Raw genomic sequence first — 20,616 nt, forward strand, 5'->3', positions numbered from 1 at the left:
CGACGCTGGAAGCCCGGAGCGAACCAGCGTCAGTCCGCGGTGTGAGAGACGGTGCGCGTCTCTGCCGTCCGGAGAAGATGCTGTAAGCTTTCCGGTGAGTACATCTTTTTTTATTTTATTTTATATTTTTTTATAAATACTCACGACCCGTGTGAAAACGGCTCTGTTTTGGCTGCTTGTGTTGTAGCTTCCGTCTCAGTTGACGGCGCTCCCGTCGCGTCCTCAGCGCCAAGTGAAACACGGCTTTCGATAGAATTATTAATGGACTTCCTCATAACACCAGGCGCTCAACTAGCTCGTCAGAGGCTGTGGACGGTTTGAACGCGGTGTCTTACGCTTTTTTCTTTTTTTCTTTTATCGGGCACCGAGTTTACGGCCACATGGTTCATGCTGGACATTTTTTTCTGCGCTGACAAGTTTGAATGGCTGTGTTGGCTGTTCAGTCTCAACGGGACACCTGTGGTTTCATGCCGGTGGAGTGTGTCCCCGTCAAACCCTGCTCACCTTGCTGGATGCTGCCCTGCCTTCATCCCCAGGATAAACAACATATTATACTATTATATATTTGTTCAGTGGGTTCATATTACGCATGGAGGTCACTCCATAGGAGGATCATTGGTGTAATGTCATTTGAAACATGATCAACTGTGACTTGTTAGGCTTTCATAACAGTAAATGAAATGTCTTTTGCTAGTGAGCATATTGCTTTGCACACATTTGTGATGGACACTTAGCAGGTAGACCAGTAATTAACAGCAAGCATCTCTGGATGCAGCCCTGATCTCTGTTCATTCATGAAGCACTCATGAGTCAGCCAGTGCTTTCTGCTTCAGCCTTTGTGGCACTTGAGTGGCTACGTTTTACACTCTACATCAACACCTGGCCAGCAACCTCTCGGTCCAAACTGGGTTGTTTTGTGCATGTGTGGTGCTGTGATGGCATCGCCGTCTTTGTGCTGTTCGCCAGATCGACTTTAAGCCCACATTGCCAGCCTGGTATTCAAGCTAGTGTAAACAAATCTGTAGCTCTGATGCTTCTTGAGGGTGAGGCGGGTTCGTAGAGCTGTAACGAAGACACAAAGAGCATGTGCAGATTTTTACTTTACAGGAAATAATGGAGGACGCTCTTTAGTTCTAGCTTCTCCGATAATGAGATAATCTGTTATTCTCTCTTAATAACCTATAATTATGCAGTTTTAAACTGAATACCTTTGAGTTTAAGACTCTCTCAGACAAAATATCCCCAGAAATGTGGAATATTTCCTAGTCCAGATATGTTAAGTGGTAGTGGTAAGAGTAGCAGTAAAAAGCAGCCCAGCTATTTGGATTCATACTTGTGTTGGAATGTTGAAGTGGCCCTTGTGCAAGACATTGAGTCCCCATCGACTTCTGGAGGCACTGCTCAGTCCTCCGTCTCTTGTATTGTCATGATCCAAAGGAGAAATGCACCGCAGGAAGAAATAACTTCTCTCAATTATCTGATAACTGACCGGTGAAAATGATTTTTCCTGCAGCTTCTCTGGGCGTAAACATTCAACAGTGCCAATGTGACTCACTGAGTTATCTCTATGTCATTCTCTCCTTTACACAACACCCACCTAAAAGCTGGTAAATACAGAGCACTCCTGCCTGGACTAATTCACCAAGTGGACTCTTTGAGAATAACCCACCTGTGATCTCCTATGGTTTTTGTAAAGTTAGAAGATGTTATGCCCTACTTCCTGTCAAGCCGGCTGGTTGGAGACTGGTGTGAAATCCTAACATCATCATCATCGTCACCATCATCAACACAGATTCTAAAAATAACCCTGTGTTTTATGCCCTTAGATTTTCCATAAAGAACAAACAAATGAATATAGTCTTGCCTCTGGGATGTTTTTTTTTTTTTTGTATCCATAGCAACGCGTGATTGAGCAGTAACACAAAGTGTCCCTTGTCTCAGCAGGGAAGAAACAGAAAGACATCTTTTGTGATGCAGATTTTGAAAAACATGTCGGTCAAGAATCTGTGAGAGTGTTGGTTCTTGTTATGACGCCTGAAAATACCTGACAGATGAATGAATGGCACACTGGGGCTGCTTTTTGCCTCCTCGATCACTCCCCGACACACACACACGCTAGTTGTCCTCTGGCTGCGTCCTGAGCATACAGGCGCTGTATTACTTTCTGATGAAGAATGTTGTTAAAAATATCTTCAGACAAGTCTGAGCCATCAGCCAGTTAGTGATGATGTCAGAGGTCAGGTTAACTAAGTGCTACTGCCACTAACCAATCCAAGACCATATGCTGTCACACACCCATTACACAATTTTCCTGTAAAATGTGGGTGTTGAAGTAGCTAGACACTTGTGCCAGATGTGAGTCTATTTAAAGCATCTTGTACTCGCTGTCAGTTTGATAATCAGAGGATCATGCAGAGCTTTAGCTCTATAAGTCTGTGAAGAAGCTTTAGAAGAAGACTCTGGCACTTTACTGGAGCTAGAGTCACAGATGGGCCATCTGCGGCATCATCAGCAGTCACAATCAGCTATTATAGAAGAATATATACAAACTATTTGGACAGTTGAGTTGATGGCAGTCCTGCTGCTGTAAGAATGTGTAAAGACAGAAAGCATATGGAGTTGCTGTCAAGTTGACATCTGTGTGTTTATCAAGCCAGACTGGAAACTCCAGCTTGACCATTCTTCATGCTTTCACCTTTTAATCTGCAGACACTGGTGAACAAGAGGAAGGGCTTTTTTTTATGCAAGCCATGGAGATTTCTGTAAATATTAACAAAACGCTAAACTCAAGGAAGCTGTAACTATGGACTTAATGCCTTGTAATGAGTAATTGCCGCAAGTGGTTTATGTCCTTTCAAGTCTATTACTCATGCCAGAAATGGGATTGGTAGAAGAAAAGGTCTGTTTTCTGGTTTAGTGTGCATTTACATTTCTGCCTTTGCCTTCTGATGTTGAGCAGGTCCTTGCCTACTTTTAAACATCACATCTTGAAGAGCAACCCTGGGGGGAAATACCTGTTCTCAGTGAAATGTGAGGACTTTCCTCTGTGTAAAAAATAAAGAGAAAGAGAAAATATACCAACAGGAAAGAAAGGTGAGAATACCAAAGTCAATTCATTTAGAAACTGTGAGTGGGGTGTTAGACCTACTGTCATGATTCTGTCGAACATCCAGAAAAACGTCTTTCTAATTCCTTTTTTGATCAGTTTATTTTTCATATTTTGATACATGTAAGGGCAGGAAAGAGAAACCTTTAACCCTTTTATCCCCTCATTTGGGCCTTCTGACTTTGCATTGGCAAGATAACCCCTTTCCATCTTAACAGATCATTTACAAGGTGTTGTGCCATTAATGATTGACTCTCATTACACAAGACTGAAGGCAAAACTCCAGCACTTCTAGTGTTACAGTGCAGGAGGCTCTGTGGTGTACAGTACTACAGTAATCACTCAGGTGAGGTAAGTAGGCCACTCAGTAGGATATTCAGGGACTCACATCACATTCACAGATTTTACAGTGCTCTCTGAAATAGGCCAATACATAGTTTTTACACAAGCTTTTAATCTTGTGAAATGAGGAAGTGTAATGAAGTATTGACACTTCAAACAAAATCTGTGTATCTGTGTGTATCTATACACAGATGATTTTTGAGGTTTTGTTCTAAGGAAGTGTGTAGTTGCAGAGTTTGCGGCTCAGTTGTGTGAAAAGGAAAAAGGCTGAGGAATGGAAGACAGGGCTGACAGTGTTGTGTAAATTGATGATTCTTGATGCTGTTGCCCTTACTGACTGATTATTGCATATACTGTATAATCATGACTGTATGTAAAGGATTTAGTTGAAGTTTTGAATTTACTATTGAGGTCCTGAGGCCCTACGTTACATGCCAGTGCAGTATGTACAATACGTGGGTATTTTATTGTATAAACACTACACATAAATGTATTTACACACAGAAAGTATGTATGTTGAAATCCTAACTTGATTTATATCCATAAAGCTTCAAATGCTTCTCAAGATGCTAGGCAGGCACAGCCTGAAAAGTGTGAACATAACAGCTTGATGAGATAAATCAAGTTTATCATTTGAAGCCTACTCAAATATGTTGTCTGTCCTTTTAATCTGTGCTCCAGAGCTGTGAAGTAAGTGGGCTGTCCATGTGTTTCAGTCTGCTTTTAGCTGAGTGTTGACTGTAGCTAGCTGTATGTTATGGTGTGTCGGGGGTATCGAAGCACGGAGCACATTCTTTCCTGCTGATGACTCATGTCCTGGGCATGGTGCTGACTCTAAGTGAGGCCTTGGGGAACTTCAGAATACACACATATTCGTTTAAACCACAAGGCCATTTCCAGAGGATGTAGTTAACAGCATAGTTAAAATCCAGAAGTTTACACATAGAATTTGCATGCATGCAAGCACACACAGACAAACAGACACGACCACAGGCACTCAGACTACTGCAGCTGTGCTAGTCCACCTGATAAATACAGTAGAAATGTGTGTTGCTCATAACTATATTGCACAGCCACACAGACACACCTGAGTTTAGTCTTTGTGTCAGCATACTCAGTGGGTGACTATAAAACACAAACTGAGGTATAACAAGCATCCACTCATTTATGTGTACAGCCAGGTTAGAGCATGTCATTTGTGGCAAGCAGAGGAATGTATGTTACATCACAGTGAGAATGTTGTGTTCCTTGCTAACCCTCTGCTCACTGTAATGCACTGGACTGTAAAATACATGTACTGTACAGTAGTATTTAATCTACCGAAAGACTCCATTCATCACCCAGTTTCATTACTAGGTGCTCATGTTTTTAGTGTTCATTAAGTATCATGCTCTGCACTTTCCAGTGGGATTTTTTGCTGGATGCTCACACGCTTGTTTATAAGTGGGCATTTGATCATAAGCTTGTATGGTACCAACATGGTGAGAAATGCTGATATAAATGCAAATATTTGCTCAAGCTTATGTGTTTTCTAAGCTAAATTTTATCCACACAAGTCAAACATTAGTCTGAACACAGATAAAGGCTCATTAGCCTCTTGTGTTTTTATTCAGGATATATGTGTTTAACTTCCTTAAAATAATGCTGCTTCGGCCTGGGCCTTGGGTTAGTTAGTCAGACAGGCAATGAGTAAATGATTCCTTCTCTGTTTTTATCTTGCTGCTAATGGCCTCTATAAAATCAGTAAAATCTTTGTGCTGCTCTAACATCGGTTTGGTTTAACCTTTCTCCTCAGTTCTGACTGTTGCAAAGTGGCCTTCAAAGGTCAGAGTGATGCTCCTGACAGCTCTGCTGTGATCTCTGCTGCCACGGTTTCCCCAGAAACGATACAACGGAGGGCAGAAAGCAGTCAAGTCGCAAAAAGATGATGTCACCATCGCCCACTCACAGTGACAGCAGCGGCTCCTCTAAACATGACAGCAACCAGGTACTTGTGTGGGTCTGTGTGTGTGTTTGTTGTGTGAATAACAAGTGCTTGCAGCCACTGTTGGCGTTTGAGCACTTGGTTTTTCTTCTCAGTTTAATATGAGCTGATTCCAGATGTATCATACTATCCCTAGGGATGTGAAGCAGGTCAGATATTAATAATTTACAATCGTGTGTGTGTGTGTGTGTGTGTGTGTGTTAGCTGTCTAAATCAAACAATTCATAGTGATTAGATTATTAATGATTGTTCTCTGTAACTAAACATTTTAGTGTTGCTATGTAAGCAAACCACATCTTGTGACCCTGAAAAAATACATTGTTATTGTGCTTACTATAACCAGTACTGGAGTCTGTACAGTTATATTCTGCACTAAAGTGGTATAATGCATTAAGGATATCTGCAGAAATGATATGTGGCCTGTTTCTGGGTAAAGATTTTGTTATGTATGTTGATGTCATTGTATCTAACTCACAACCTGTGTCTCCCTCCAGGACAGTTGGGAAATTGTGGAGGGGCTCAGGGGGCTTCCTGCCAACATGCAGGAGCCCCACAGACAGGAGGGCTTACTGCTCAAGAGGAGGAAGTGGCCCATGAAGGGATGGCATAAGGTGAACACCTGACCTACTCTTCTTAAAGCCCTAGACAGAAACAGCAGTGAGACATCACTTGTTGTTGCAGTACACCACTACCACTTTGCGGCTGTATTTTACTGAACTAAAGATCTTTATTGCGTTTCATACAAGATTCGCCAATTAGTCAGCCATGGGGTAATGGCTTTATTTTGCATTTGTGATGTTGTTTAACTGGAGCAAAACCTAGTTTTCTTTCTTTAGTTTTCTTCTCTTTGTCATTTGTAGTTGTGCCTCATAAAAGGAAGGATGATGTTCTACAAATGGTCACATCCATTTTTTGTGAACACATGCTGCAGTTATATATGAACAGCATTTGTGCATGTGGGTTTTAGTTGCACTTTATTTTCTGCATCAGGATTGAACCAGAAATAGTTTTAGTTCTCCCCAAATGTCTAAATAGAGTTCTGACCTGCTGCTGTTTAATACCTCAAGCTTTTTTTGACATTTCCTCCTCTCCACCATTATAGTCCTCTGTATTTCCTTCTTTCTATTCTTTTTATTCCCACCTGATTATAATGTAACCCTGACTCATCTTCCTCCCCCTCTATTCTCTGTGCGTCTGCTCATGCATACCTGGAAACTTCTGCCTTGCAACATGAATTGCCACTTTAATAGACTACATCTGAACCCACATGTGCCTTGTCAGTGTATTCATTTTATTGTTAAACCACAGTGAATGAGGTGTGCTCATCACTTATTTTACTGCTGCGGCTGCTGCTGCTGCTGTAAAATTTATGTCAGGCATAAGGGAATGTTGTGTTATTGATGCAAAACTGTACAATGCCTTTTAGTTTTAGTTTTAAACTATTGCAATAAACCTACGGGTTGAATACTGTAATTCTTGTGAATAATGTTAAGTTTGATTTCTTTCCTCTCAGAGGTACTTTCTGTTGGAGAATGGCTTCTTGAAGTATGCAAAGCATGGAAGTGATGTAGGTATCACCTCAAGAGCACCATCTGCCTGTCATTCTTGCATACATACATACATACTAAAAAAGTGTTTTGTCACAGCTGAAGAAGGGAAAGCTTCACGGCTGCATAGACGTTGGCCTTTCTGTCATGTCAATAAAGAAGAAAGCTATGTGTATTGACCTGGACACAGAGGATAACATCTATCATCTAAAGGTAATTCTTTCTCACTAGCACAAATGAGTCAGGTTTTGTTGAATTCACTGTGATTCAGTCTTATCTCTTTCTCAAGGATATACACAAATTTCTCCACACCTACGTGCTTTGTCTTTAATTTCCTGTGACTGTTTCAAAGACAAAGGCGCTCACATCAGCTTTCTCCAAGTTACCGCTCCTAATTTAAATTTATGGCACCCAGGTGAAGTCTCCGGAGCTGTTTGAGGAGTGGGTGTCAAAGCTGCGTCACCACCGTGTGTATCGGCAGAACGAGATCGCCATGTATCCCCATGAGAGGCACCTTTTCCACCCACATGCCTCATCTTCCCCCTCACTCAGTGACTCCCTCAGAAAAGCAAGTCCAACTGCTTCTTTGCAGAAAAAAACAGTATTTGATGTTGTTGTTGTTTCTGTGAAGTTATGCGTCATATGTCTCACCTGTGTCTCCCTCTCAAACAGAGGGCTACCCTTACCAAACAGGCGTCAGTCCACCAGGCTAAGGTTAGCTCTTGGCTCCACTCCTCAGAAGACATGGACAAGTGCTGCAAAGGTTGGTTGTTGTTTGTTGCTTTGTCTTCTTTCTTGCCTTACTAATTGTCTACTGGCTTGTCCGTTGCTCTGCCTTTTTTCAGTTTTTCCTGCAGTTTGTCTCACACCAGTGAATCATATTTAATCATTCATGTTTGACTTTCATGTTTGTCTCTGTGCACCCAAACTATCATCATAACAATAATAATATTAATGATAATCCATTTTCCACTCAGACTTGGAGGAATGTGAATCATACCTCCTCGAACTCAACCTACTGCTAAAGAGCATGGAGGTCCTCCACCGCACATACTCAGCTCCAGCTATCAGTGCACTACCAGTAAGCAAAGGCAGAAGATCTAAGTTGACCATAGTGTGAAATGCGACCATGTTCTTTGTCTAATATGTTACTTGCTGTAATGTCCTGTGAACATGCCTGTGGAGTGAAAAGCAACATAGTGATTTTAATCATGGACCTAATTTAATGTTTGTAATGTGTTTGGGTGCTTATTTCAGTACTGGATATTTGTATTACCACAGGTATCTACTTATGACCTCCCCAAAAAGGAGAAGAGGCCAAGAAGGTGGAGATCAAAAAACAATGGCAAAGAAACCAAAACCACACTTCAGGTACAGAACTCTTTTTGTGCTCATGATTACTGAGTATAAAAGGGAAAATGTCTTACATTTGTTCACTTTTCTCTGTGTTTGTCCACCAGGTCCCAAGCTGTATATCCTCCAAGTCCCCTCGTCTCCATGCCTCCAACCCCAACCTTTCCACTACGGAGTCTAACGCTCAGGAGGTCTGTGCTGATTCTCCAGACTCACCTACAGACGTATCCCGTCTACAGCAGGACTTCTGCAGGCTGGCTAGCAACAGTGAGTTCCTGCCTATACTGTATGTACAGGATGACTGTGGAAATGCATTTACTGCAGATAGGAAAATATGTTTGGTTTTTTAAGTGTTTGTGTCTCCACAGTAAGATTTTTTCCAAGTTTCCATGACAACTGTGTATCTGTTGTCTCCCTCTTTTTTTTCTTTTCTTTTGATCTGTCTCTTGCATTTTCCTCTTTCCAGTCCACTCTAGTCTGAAATCAGCCTTTAGTTCCCTGGTAGCAGAAAGAGACAGACTGAGACACACCGTCGACATGCAGGTCCCTCAGCCTGCACAGGTCATGGGCTTAATGACCACGTATGCTTCCGTGAGTGACTCTGATTAAGTTACTGATTTAGAAGTCATGATTCTGCATCATTACACCACAGTGAAGCTACACACATCAGCTGCAGATTTTCTCAACTGACTGTGTATCATCAAAACAGGAATGCCCAGGCAGCTCGCACTCCTTGGTCCACCAGGTGTCCAATGAGAGCAAAGCATCTATACCAGAGTCGATGTCAGAGTTTTTTGACGCTCAGGAGTACCTCCTCTCCTCCTCCTCCTCTGAGAATGAGGTCAGACACTACCTACTTTTCTTGTTAATGTTTCATTTGAAGTGAACAATCTTTAGATCTATTAGACTGATTGAGCCTATGAAATGTTAGAAATAGGTGAGAATTCCTCCTGCTCAACTTCTCAAATAGGCGGATGTTGATGGTGCTTTTTTTTCTTCTCCTTTTTCAAAGGGGCAATTAAATAGCCAGTGTTTGTTTAATGCTTTACACTGGGTGTAGTTTACAGTTCTTATTGACAAAGACTTATTACTTTGTGGATTGTTTGGTCCCATGTTCTGGTCAATCGCTGCCTTTCCACCATTGATTCTTTTGTCTCCAGGTGTCCGACGATGACTCTTACATCAGTGATGTCAGTGACACTATCTCCATGGATACCTGCAGCAACGAGGGAGGCAGCGAGAGACACAACTCTGGTACATGGTGCAGCAGCAGGTTGTGTGTCTGTGCATGTGCAAGCGAAAACAGCAGAGAGAAAGACAGACGGTGTAAACAGACCTTGTTCTTTCACAGAGGCTCGTCTATGTCTGTGCGCTCGAGTGTGACTAAGCCTATGTGTATTTTTCAGAAAGTGTCAAATGAATTATGAACGTGTGGAATCAGAGAAAATACTTGCTTCCTCAGACAATGTGTTCAACATGACGGCCGCCAACTTGTTTACAAACTCAGTGTGATATTTCATCAAAGAGTGTGTGACAAAGCATCTGTGAACAGGCATCACTGATTATCTGCTGCAGATTGTGTTTGCTTTAGATTTTCACTGGATAAACCTTTGCCTCCAGGTTATACAAAACAGAAAAAATAGTATTTAAAGATGTTTTTTGTTGAGAATTTAGATTGAAGCTGATAAAAAGGATTTGTGTCAGTGTAATGTGTCATGCTGCATATTTGAATGTGACTTTTTAAAGTGAAACAAGTTTAGTGTGGGCCTTAAGTGCAGCCTCCTCATCTCCTCAAATGATCTTTCAACCGACACACCTCTCCCTTCACATAATCCTTTCAAATCCTTTCCCTGCTCTTGTCTCACCACTTTTCTCTCCACATTTCTCCCCTCCAGTCAGCAGTGTGGTGACCGTGACTAGTCGACGCTCCACGTTGCCCTCTCCCAGTCCCACCAGTAGTGTGAGCTTGTGGAACATCCTAAGAAATAACATCGGCAAGGACCTATCAAAGGTGGCCATGCCAGTGCAGCTCAATGAGCCCCTCAATACTCTGCAGAGGTTTTGTGAAGAGCTGGAGTACAGCGAGCTGCTGGACAGGGCCAACCAGACCCAAGACCCTTATCAACGCATGGTGAGAGGAAAGACAACTCGTGATAACACTGCATCTATAAAAATGCACAAGCAAGATGGTGCTTTGTATACATGTACTAATTATAACTTAAAGACTTGAGATAGCCTCTTGTAGTTTACACTCAGTCTCACAGGAACATTGGCTCACAGACTTACTGCATAATATGAGAGCAAATTTATTTAATGTGACATTAAGCACAAAAGCACATGAACAGATTAAAAGATGAACATCAAAGTAACTCACACCACACCAGGCGATGTAACGTAATAAATAATATTCAACAGGATGCCCAACCAGCGTTAACATTTATAATTACATTTATGGAAACACACACTTAACACAGCATGTCTAAATTGGTTTCATGTGTGAACATAGTTCATCATAGAGCACAGAGTTTAAATCTTATCTATACTTACTATAAAAAACTATTTTTAAAAGACATTGAAACTGCAAGAAGCATGCACAAACACATTTATTCATAACTGCCACTTTACTGCAACTAGCGATCTGTCTTAAAGTAGTTCTGTTTACGTTTGCTGATTTCTGACGTCTATTGTGCAAAAGTTTTATATCTACTCTGTATGAATTTTTGTGAATAAAACTTTCCCACAAGTGAAGCAGATCAGACAGACCTACATGGCAAATATAAGGGTGTTTAATATGTTAATGATCAAATCTCATACTTCGAATACACAATCATTAATGTTGAGAAGATCCTTGAATCCCTGATAAAGACTTCTCTGCCTTTTCTACACAGGTGTATGTTGCTACGTTTGCAATATCTTCCTATGCATCCACCTACCATCGGGCAGGAAGTAAACCCTTTAACCCAGTTCTGGGAGAGACCTACGAGTGTGACAGACCTGATAAAGGTTTCAGGTTTATAGCTGAACAGGTAGAGATCACAGACTTTGCAACACACACATGATTAATTGCACACAATTGCATTAAGTGCAGGCAGACTTTTAGTTCACAGGAAGTAAAAACAAATCAAAATAAATTAATGTGTATGGAGATTCAGATCACAGTTTTTTGGGGAAGGAAAAGACTTGGCACACTAACCAGTCTACTAGAAAACAATGTAAACAAACTGAGTTGCACTGACCTGTTCTCTGTGGTGGTCTCGTCTGTTTACAGTAATTATATTAAACCCTCAAAATAAATGTAGTAATGATTTCTATCTGGGCGGCATGAAAGCTCTATATGTAACATAATTGCTTAAATTGTTAAATAACCTACATGTTAATGAGTTACAGTGTGTATTGTTTTTGATTTACCTTTATCACTTCATTTCCTAGGTCAGTCATCACCCACCTGTGTCAGCTTGTCACGCTGACTCAAAGAACTTTACCTTTTGGCAAGGTGAGGATGAGTAAGCATGGTTTAAATAAACCATTTTTCCCCTGTATGCCTAAGTTTACTTGTGACTTGCATCACTGAAGCCACACCTTTGTTCTTAAGCGTTTATGACATGCTGTAGGTTATATTTCAAGTGGAAATTGCTGTTATGGAATATTAAGCAACCTCATTTAACCTTATGTGTCGTTGGTGATCTCACTGGAACTTTCCATCATTGTTTGCATTTACCTCCATGCACTTAAATAAAGAAGATAATTTAGAAGTAGGATGCTGCTGTTTTCTGAAGAGACCACAGACGAAACATTGAAAATCTCTTATAGCTAATATGGCATTTGGCATTGTCACAAAGCACTAAGTTTGTGATGCATTGTCTTTCAGATGTCCGATGGAAAAATAAATTCTGGGGCAAATCCATGGAAATCGTTCCTATGGGAACCACACATGTCACACTACCTGCGTAAGCCCTTTACTCTTTTACTCAGTGTGTGGGTGTTTGTTTACATGTGGGTGAGTGTTTACACTTCTAATTTTGTAGGGGTAATATGAAGTGTCTGTCACTGTGCACATTTTAGGCTGTATGTGTAAATATAAGGGATGAAACATGTTTGTTTGACATATTAAGTGAAGCAATTGTGTGAATTTTCCAGCTTTGGTGACCACTACGAATGGAACAAAGTGACGTCCTGTATTCATAACATTCTGAGCGGCCAGCGCTGGATTGAACACTATGGAGAGATGGCCATTAAAAACATCAACAGTGACGCCTGCCAGTGTAAAGTCACATTTGTGAAGGTTAGAAAACACACATACTATATTTAAATCTTTGTCTGTTTTGTGCAATAAGCTGATATTTAACCCACAAATGACTTTGAGAGAAAGTGTTTTCATGATTTAGCAATGCAGAAAAAAATATTAGTTATTTACTTTGGGGGTGGAATGTAACTTGCTTATTCAGCAGATTTCTTGTGTAGTACTACTGAAGAGACTAACTTATTCTACAAAACAAAATCTTGTTTCTTTCTATTTATATGTATTGATTTGTCATGTTCTCATGTGCCTCATTCATTCAGTATTATACACATTGTCTAGAATTTAACGCTGAGCTGAGTCATTCTCTGAGCTGACACTGAAATATTTGTTCCTTTGTGATAAGATTACTGCAGTTTTTCAAACAGACTTGCTGTACTGTCAGCACTGGCAAAGCCAACAGTACCCTCTTCTGGACAAAACTAAGCACTGTGACTGTAATACTCACTAATCGTGCAGTTTTTATAATAATAAAATGCTACATTGTGCTACATTTAGGATATTTCTTCCCGTTTCTAGTTTTTTACTTCTGTGCCCTTCACACTCTTTAGGCAAAATCGTGGAGCTCTACAGTAAACGAGGTTCAGGGCGTGATTACCGATTTAAAAGGAAAAGTTGTACACTCCATTTTTGGGAAATGGCACGAGTCTGTGTTTCAAGGAGATCCACCTTCTGCCATGTGCATTTGGAGAGCAAGTGAGTGATTGGTGCCAGGCAATGCCAGTCAAACTGTTTTTACACCACAGCAGATCAATGCAGGACCAGTACTATATTCTTGACATGACATGGCAGCTGTTTTTTCTGTCTGTGCAGACCCCATGCCAGTGGACCACGAACAGTACTATGGCTTCACCCAGTTGGCGGTGGAGTTAAATGAGCTCAACTCTATGCTGAGACCTCTCCTACCAACCACAGATACACGCTTCAGGCCGGACCAGAGGTTGACACCTTTTTATCTGTTTGTAATGTTCGTTTTGTACACAGACATCATCCCATACATGATTTTGTGAGCCAAGTTTGGTTTCACACCAAATGGACCCAACCGTCAGTCTATGGTAGTTCAAACCTAGAACAATGAAGTGGCATCATAGATACTTCTTGTTCTTGAGTATCAGTCAAACCAGTGAGCATTAGCATTTAGGACTGGAACGTTAGCTGTAGCTACCACTGTTGCTACTAATGAATTGAATGGGTCTGATGCTCTACTTCACCAGGCTGCTGGAGGAGGGGAACACAGAAGGAGCTGAGGAGCAGAAACAGAGGATAGAGCAGCTCCAGAGGGAGAGGAAGAAGGTGTTACAGGACAACAACATGACACATCAGCCACGCTTTTTCAAGTATGCATTTCCTGACTTGTTTGTGAGCGTATGACTTGATGACCTTAGTGTATAAACACAGTGTGTGCACGTCTGTTGAATATCATAATGAGCTCACCTGCAGAGCAGCAACAGTGTCTTGTGTCATAAATAGATGTGATTAACCTTGTAATAAACAAACGAGGATGTTGTTGACCAAAAAAAGTAATTATTACTGATTATGTCATTGTTTATGACATCATACCTATTTCAGAAGTAACATTATGTGATTCATCATTATTCAGTTGCTCTGCTCATCATTAATTAAGTTACACGCAGAATATTAAAAATACATCTTCACCTTATATTTGTAGGTGCTTTAAATCAGAAATGTTCTTATCTATGCATTCTTTATAGTATAGTATAGTATAGTATAGTATAGACACAACAAATGTATTATTATTATATCCTGATATTATTTAATTATGGGTGATTTATCATTAAAAACAGATTTTATTCGTGTTGTGTTGACAGAAAGTCTAAGAATGACACATGGGTCAGCAACAACACGTACTGGGAGCTGCGCAGAGACCCTGGCTTTGGCAAAATGGACTTTCCTGTTTTGTGGTAACTCTGGATTTAACCAAACCTCTCTACTATGCCTTATTATAAAGAGGGAAGTAAAAGGCTGAAATGAGACCAGCATCCAAGTGTCCTGACCTGGTTGACATGAATCATTCTATGTCATGACAACCCAACCCCGTATGGACTTGCTGCTTCCTCTTTACAGATCAACAGAGTCTGTAGAATATCATTTGGTTTTGTTTGTGTTTTTTCTTATGTTTCACCTGAAGGGTACATTTTCTTCTCTCATTATCAAAACTGTAATTTACACTTAGTGTAGAATAAGAATTCATATCATTATTCTTTTGTATCTTAGCTAATTCCAAAGTGCCTTTTATTGCAGTGCTACACTGTCAACTGCTGTAGCAGTTATGCACTTTTATTAAGAGACTTCAACATCTCGTCATTGGACTGATATCAGTATGACACACGGACTTTGCTGGTCAGAACAGATCAGCATTGTGAGTGATAAAGCTGCACGAGTATTCCTCACCTGAGTCAACGTCATGACTTCGGGATTTTCTGATGACTTTAAGCCAGTGGCTGATCACTGGTTCGAGTTTTAAAAGAAGGACTCCAGCCTTTTTTCAACATGCTGCCTTGTTCTACTCAGTTATGAGTGTGTAATGGGATGATGGATGCAGTTTTTCACAAGAAAAACAGCAAAAAATACTCCATGTTTATGAAGCATAATAAACTGTACAGTTGGCAAGTTATGGTGTGTCTGGATATAAAATGGAGGAGCCACTACTTTGATGTTCTTCTCACTGATACAAAGAAGTAAATCTCTCCCAATTGTAATGATCATCAGAAATGTTTCTCATTTGAAAAAACTTTGTATGTTTTTTAACATCTAACTCTAACATTTATGATATATATGTTGAAGAAAGACCACACATCAAAACTGTATTTGTATTATAAGAAATTAATCTTATAATGCAAATACAAATTTGTATTTACCGCAGTTAATTGACAGCCAATTGATTTCTAAGGGGAATTTAGAGTGTCCAATTAACCTAATTTACACAAAGACTGTGGGAGGAAACCGGAGCACCCAGAGTAAATTCACACTGGCATGGGGAGAACTTGCAAACTCCACACAGAAAGATCCCAGCAAGTGATTCTCAAAGAGAAATACATTTTCACTGGAAAAACCAAGCACAAGAAAATGCAACACTTGGTGAACCACCTGACTTCAGGAGCAGCTTCCACAGCCATCTTACTGACAGCTATGATGAAACGCTCTGTGAAGATCCTCCCTGCTGTCAGGATCCGATCCTCTCCCATGATACGTGCAAGTTGGTGCAGGTGTTCTGCTGTGCTGCCTCTCCCTGCAGCACTGAGGTGACTTAGGAAGGACAGAGATGGGGAAATGTTGGACAAATCTTACCACTGTGTTATAATTGCTGTACTGCTGCCACACTAATTATTAAATGTGGATGAGATCTTCCCCTCATAACAAGGCATGGTTGGTCTGCTGGTGAATAAAGATGCTGGTTATCTTGGGACCGTAGCTGCCTTTTTGGGTGCAGCTGGAGGTTGAAGTGATTAAATTCTGCTGGTCGGAGCAGGGTTTGTTGAACGATGGAAGCAGAGTTTCCAGGGATGAAAGAACTTCATTTTTTCTGTATGTTGTCTTCTTATACTCAGTTTGTTCTGCATATGATTATGGCTGCGGTTTTTCACTGAGGAGAACTGAAACAATACTCCACTATTTAGCTTGTTTTGTCTCACAGACACAAATAAGTAAATCCCTCTGAGTTGTAATAATGATTTGAAAGTGTGGCTCGTTTGAGAAAACAGTCAACATAAGATACTGTACCATTTGTGACATATATTGGATTTAACATCAAATGAAAACAGACGAAAATCTGCACAATAAACGTTTGTTTTTTATGGCAGTTCAAACAGTCATATTTGTATTACAAGTAAGCGTGCTTGTAATAACAAGATGGTGGGATGGTGGGAGGAAGCTGCAGCAGCTGGAGTAAGGCTAGACTGGCATGGGGAGAAATTGCAGACACCTCACAGAAAAGACCCAAGCCCATGCTACAATCTTTCTGTGAGGCGACAGTGCACTACTCCCCATGCCGGTCCAAAGTTGATGTTGTCACTTCCGCCTACTCCCTCATCTTCTTCAAAATCTTTGCCAGGGGACGTTGATCTTTCTTTGGAACAAACTTATCCCACAGAGCAATGAAATCTTTCTGATGAGCGAGTCCCTCAAGCATCTTCTGCCCATGTTGCCTGTGGAAAAATACAAGTGTAATTTAGCAATGTGAAGTGTATCAACAGACAGAAGGTCTGAGATGGAGCAAAGACAAATACATTTTCACTGGAAGCACCAAGCACAAGAAAATGCCACACTTGGTAACCCACCTGGCTTGCGGGGCAGCGTCCACAGCCATCTTACTGACAGCTATGATGAAGCGCTCTGTGAAGATCCTCCCTGCTGTCAGGATCCGGTCCTCTCCCATGATATCTGCAAGGTGGTGCAGGTGTTCTGCTGTGCTGCCTCTCACTGCAGCACTGGGGTGACTGAGGAAGGACAGAGATGGGGAAATGTTGGACAAATCTTACCACTGTGCTAACGTTGCATTTCTTTTAAAGCCACTGCTGCGACACTTCTTACTAAATGTGGATGAGACCTTCCCCTCATACCTCAATCCTGTGTTGAGTAGAGCACTTTATAACTCTACCAGGGCTGCAGCCATTCACCAGCACATCCAAGGCATGGTTGGTCTGCTGGTGAATGAAGATGCTGGTTGTCTGTGCCAACTTCAGCAGCAGAGCACTTCCTGTCCGCTCTGCCTCGGGGTCCATGGTCTTCCCCAGATCAACATGCAGCTCTGCTATGGTGTCGATTGCAGCGCAGGCCACGTTAGAGCGCAGGTTCTTCACCTAGATAGCAAATGACAACACCAGTGAAAACGTGTGCATACACAGGAGAGACACAAGCAGATAAATACACACGTCTACAATACCTCTTCAGAGATGACGATGCAGAGTTCATGCAGTTTGGTCTGCAGAATCTCTGGATGATGTCTTGCCAGAGCTCGAACTGTTTTAAGTCCATCGACTTTCTTTTCCCTATTTTTAGAGGACAAAAAACATTGAACCGTGTTAATCATAGTGTCAGAAAAAACAGACCACAGTTCCTCTGCTGGTGGGTCTGTCGTGTCTGTGTCTTACCAGTCCTCTGAGTCGATTTTTTTGAAACAGAGAGACAGGCTCTCTGAAGGGTTCCTCAAAGGCTTGAGGTCTTCTTTTTTCAGCTGTGTTTCATGTTTAGGCGCTCTTCTGTTGGTGGGGGCAGGCCTTTTTGAAGGTCTTGGGACCATAGCCACCTTTTTGGGAGCAGCCGGAGGTTGACATGATTGAATTTTGAGGGTGGAGGCAGCTGATGTTGGAAGATTTGCCACCATAGTCGTCTTTTTGGGAGCAGCCGGAGGTAAACGACTTCTGCAGGCTGGGGCAGGGTTTGTTGGAGGATGTGGAGCCATAGCTGGTTTTTTAGGAGCAGCTGGAGGATGAGGTGCTGGATGACATTGACCCAGCCTTTCCATAAACTCCTCAATTTTGGCCTTGGCTAACTTGCCCGTGCATCCATCTGCCATCGTGCCTGCTCAGATTAACAGCACAATACGAAACAATACTCAGGATTCTTACTGTGATCACGTGTTTCCATGTTATTTCTCTGTTTTAAGTAAATTAAGTTGTTATTACTCAATAGGATGAACTTACCTGCTCCACTGGTTTGCACTGGGAGATAGGATCTTCTCCTTGCTTTAGTTTGAGGAGGTGTAGGGGTGATGGGTGACAGAATTGGGCTTCTCAGCAGTGGAATGGCCCTCAGTTCATCTGGAGTGTGTGTGTCCACAAAGCTGAGACTGTCCCCAGAGTTCAGCGAGGCATCTGGACTTGGGCCTCTGTCTGCGGCGTAGAGTTCATCAGCGTGATGCAGCGTCTCAACAGAAATCGTGTCTTGATCCCACGTCTGGTTGTTCCTTGACGTGGCGCTGCAGTTGTCCATGTTTAAAGGCCATCCATGGGAATCAGACCTGATCCTCCCTTGTTTCAGAGAGGATTCAGGGTGTCCTCTAGGAGGAGCTGAGGGCTGACGTGAGAGAGGGGTGTCCTGTTGGAGACCCAGTCTCTTCAGAACGGCGCTGGTGTGGGCTTTCTGTGAAGCACACAGCCTCTCTGCTTGTTGAAGCAGTGCAGCCGACTTTGCCCTTTCAAGTTCCTGGATTCTGGCCTGATTGCTGGAGCATCTTTCCATACAGATCTCCATTAACTGTGAAAAAATACACACATATATTCGTTCTTGAGTTAATGTTGTCAGTGAACAGTAAATACACAATTAAATTTGGTAAATATATATCAGTACACAGTATTTGACTCAAAAGATTAACGTTTTGCCTGAAGAGGAGGTTGATAGAGTTGAATACTTACATTGTTGTCTTCTTTGAAGCTCTTCTTTTCCTTCCAAAACTTCTGGAAGAAGTTCGGTATCTTGCGACTCTCCATGAGTATCAGATAGATACAGAGAAATTATCAATAGATCGAACGGTAGAAATAAAACTTGTTACTTTCACTCGACAGGTTCAGTATGTGACTGACTGGATCAGGATTCTGCACTTTAGTACTTGCAGCAGGTTCTGTTCTAATGATGTCACAGTAGAACCATGGAACATTACACACAAAGATATGCAAATGAGGTGAAATTAGATTCTATTTGACTACATTTTGTTATTATATGAGTTTGAAGATTTAGTAGCATGGTGGATGATTGTCTAAAAAGACCATAGCTTGACATTTAGTGGGATATTATTGAAAGGTTTTATCCAAAATAGTGAAAAGACGATTGATAGTCACCTGTGCACACTTTACACTTTACTCTATGTCCTCTCTCAGATTAAATACCACTCCCTCCCAAAATGCATCATATCTATCTACAGTATCTGTTAATACTGTAATAATGTGATATCTCAATCAGAATTTCATTCAGATGACACAAACAGGAAAAAGGCATTAGTAGAAATGTATGTTCTGACATAAGAATCACAGCAACCTCACGAGCACAGTTGCAGAAATACATATTTGGTACTGCACTTCCACACTGTCACTGAACTGATATTAAAAAGAAACGTTTAAAATGTAATGCGTCCTTTTTGCTTTTGCTAAAATGCTTCATACTGAGACAGAAAAGGATCAAAGAAAGCACAGTTTGGGTACAATTAATATCTAAAATAGGTCTAAATAATAAGGCTGAGATAAAATCAAGATTTGAAAATGTTTACTACAACCTGTGAGTAAAATACACACACAAACATAAATGTACATGCATGCTTGCATACGTACATACGCGTCTAAACATTAAACTTGGAGTTCATTGTTTTAATGACATTTATTTGACATGCTTACGTGGACATTACTGTTAACTGTAATTTCTGCAATCTGCTGTCAAATCATCCACAGAAAGAGGAAATTCAAAAAACGAAAATGCAGTTAGGAAGAGACTGAATAACACCCCCCTTTTTATAAGTTCCTAATATGACTCACTGCATTTGTTAATGTTTAGAGGCTATAAAGTGCACATGCTTAAACCTCAATGATATTGCACTGATTAAAAAACAATATTAAAACTTGATTCTCTTTTTACATTTATTTTATTCTCTTTTTCATCAGTCTATCTCTGATATACAATGTTGATGATGATGACTTATAGATGGCCTGTAGGTTGGCCAAAGTCCATGCTACACACTTTACTGGAAATTGTGATGTGATCAGATTCAATGGGAAACATCTTGAGTAATGTTGAGTATGTTGCTCTTTATCTGAAGAATCAGGAAGGTGGCACACGAAACTGATGAGTATAGAGAGAGGCACTAGTTGTATTTTAGTCCCACACACAGCAGTATGCCTTCTTGTAAATTCAATGTTTTTAGCCACAACACTTTGAAGTTATATATTTTGTTCTTTGGAGAAGAGTTAAGTTTGATTAATTGTAAGGAGGCCATCAGGCAAGAAAAATCAACTGTTCACCATATCATCACCCATCCTCT

At 41.0% G+C, this 20,616-nt stretch overlaps 2 protein-coding genes across 3 annotated transcripts; one reads left to right on the top strand and one right to left on the bottom strand.

Moving 5' to 3' along the window:
* On the top strand, positions 1–16,444 carry LOC113153822 (oxysterol-binding protein-related protein 3-like). Its single transcript, XM_026347667.1, has 22 exons — positions 1–94; positions 5,244–5,435; positions 5,927–6,043; positions 6,946–6,999; positions 7,079–7,192; positions 7,395–7,547; positions 7,652–7,742; positions 7,957–8,060; positions 8,261–8,350; positions 8,440–8,599; positions 8,799–8,923; positions 9,042–9,173; positions 9,493–9,586; positions 10,228–10,463; positions 11,221–11,358; positions 11,762–11,825; positions 12,201–12,279; positions 12,470–12,614; positions 13,181–13,325; positions 13,443–13,569; positions 13,844–13,966; positions 14,459–16,444. Exons 2-22 carry the CDS (start codon positions 5,373–5,375, stop codon positions 14,553–14,555), a joined length of 2,451 nt encoding a protein of 816 aa, XP_026203452.1. The 5' UTR covers positions 1–94; positions 5,244–5,372; the 3' UTR covers positions 14,556–16,444.
* LOC113153835 lies at positions 15,538–20,126 on the bottom strand. 2 transcript variants are annotated; one of them, XM_026347696.1, is made up of 6 exons: positions 18,293–20,126; positions 17,741–18,170; positions 17,533–17,638; positions 17,210–17,449; positions 16,928–17,086; positions 15,538–16,795 (listed from the first exon to the last, which is right to left on the bottom strand). In XM_026347696.1, the coding sequence occupies exons 1-5, from the start codon at positions 18,840–18,842 to the stop codon at positions 16,958–16,960; spliced, it is 1,455 nt and encodes a 484-aa protein (XP_026203481.1). In that variant the 5' UTR covers positions 18,843–20,126; the 3' UTR covers positions 15,538–16,795; positions 16,928–16,957. The 2 variants fall into 2 exon arrangements, with proteins under 2 accessions (XP_026203481.1, XP_026203479.1); XM_026347694.1 differs by having other exon boundaries at positions 15,538–17,086.
* Between the last annotated feature and the right edge of the window lie 490 nt (positions 20,127–20,616).

This window comes from Anabas testudineus, chromosome 11 (assembly GCF_900324465.2).
Source record: "Anabas testudineus chromosome 11, fAnaTes1.2, whole genome shotgun sequence".
Classification (NCBI taxonomy): Eukaryota; Metazoa; Chordata; class Actinopteri; order Anabantiformes; family Anabantidae; genus Anabas; species Anabas testudineus.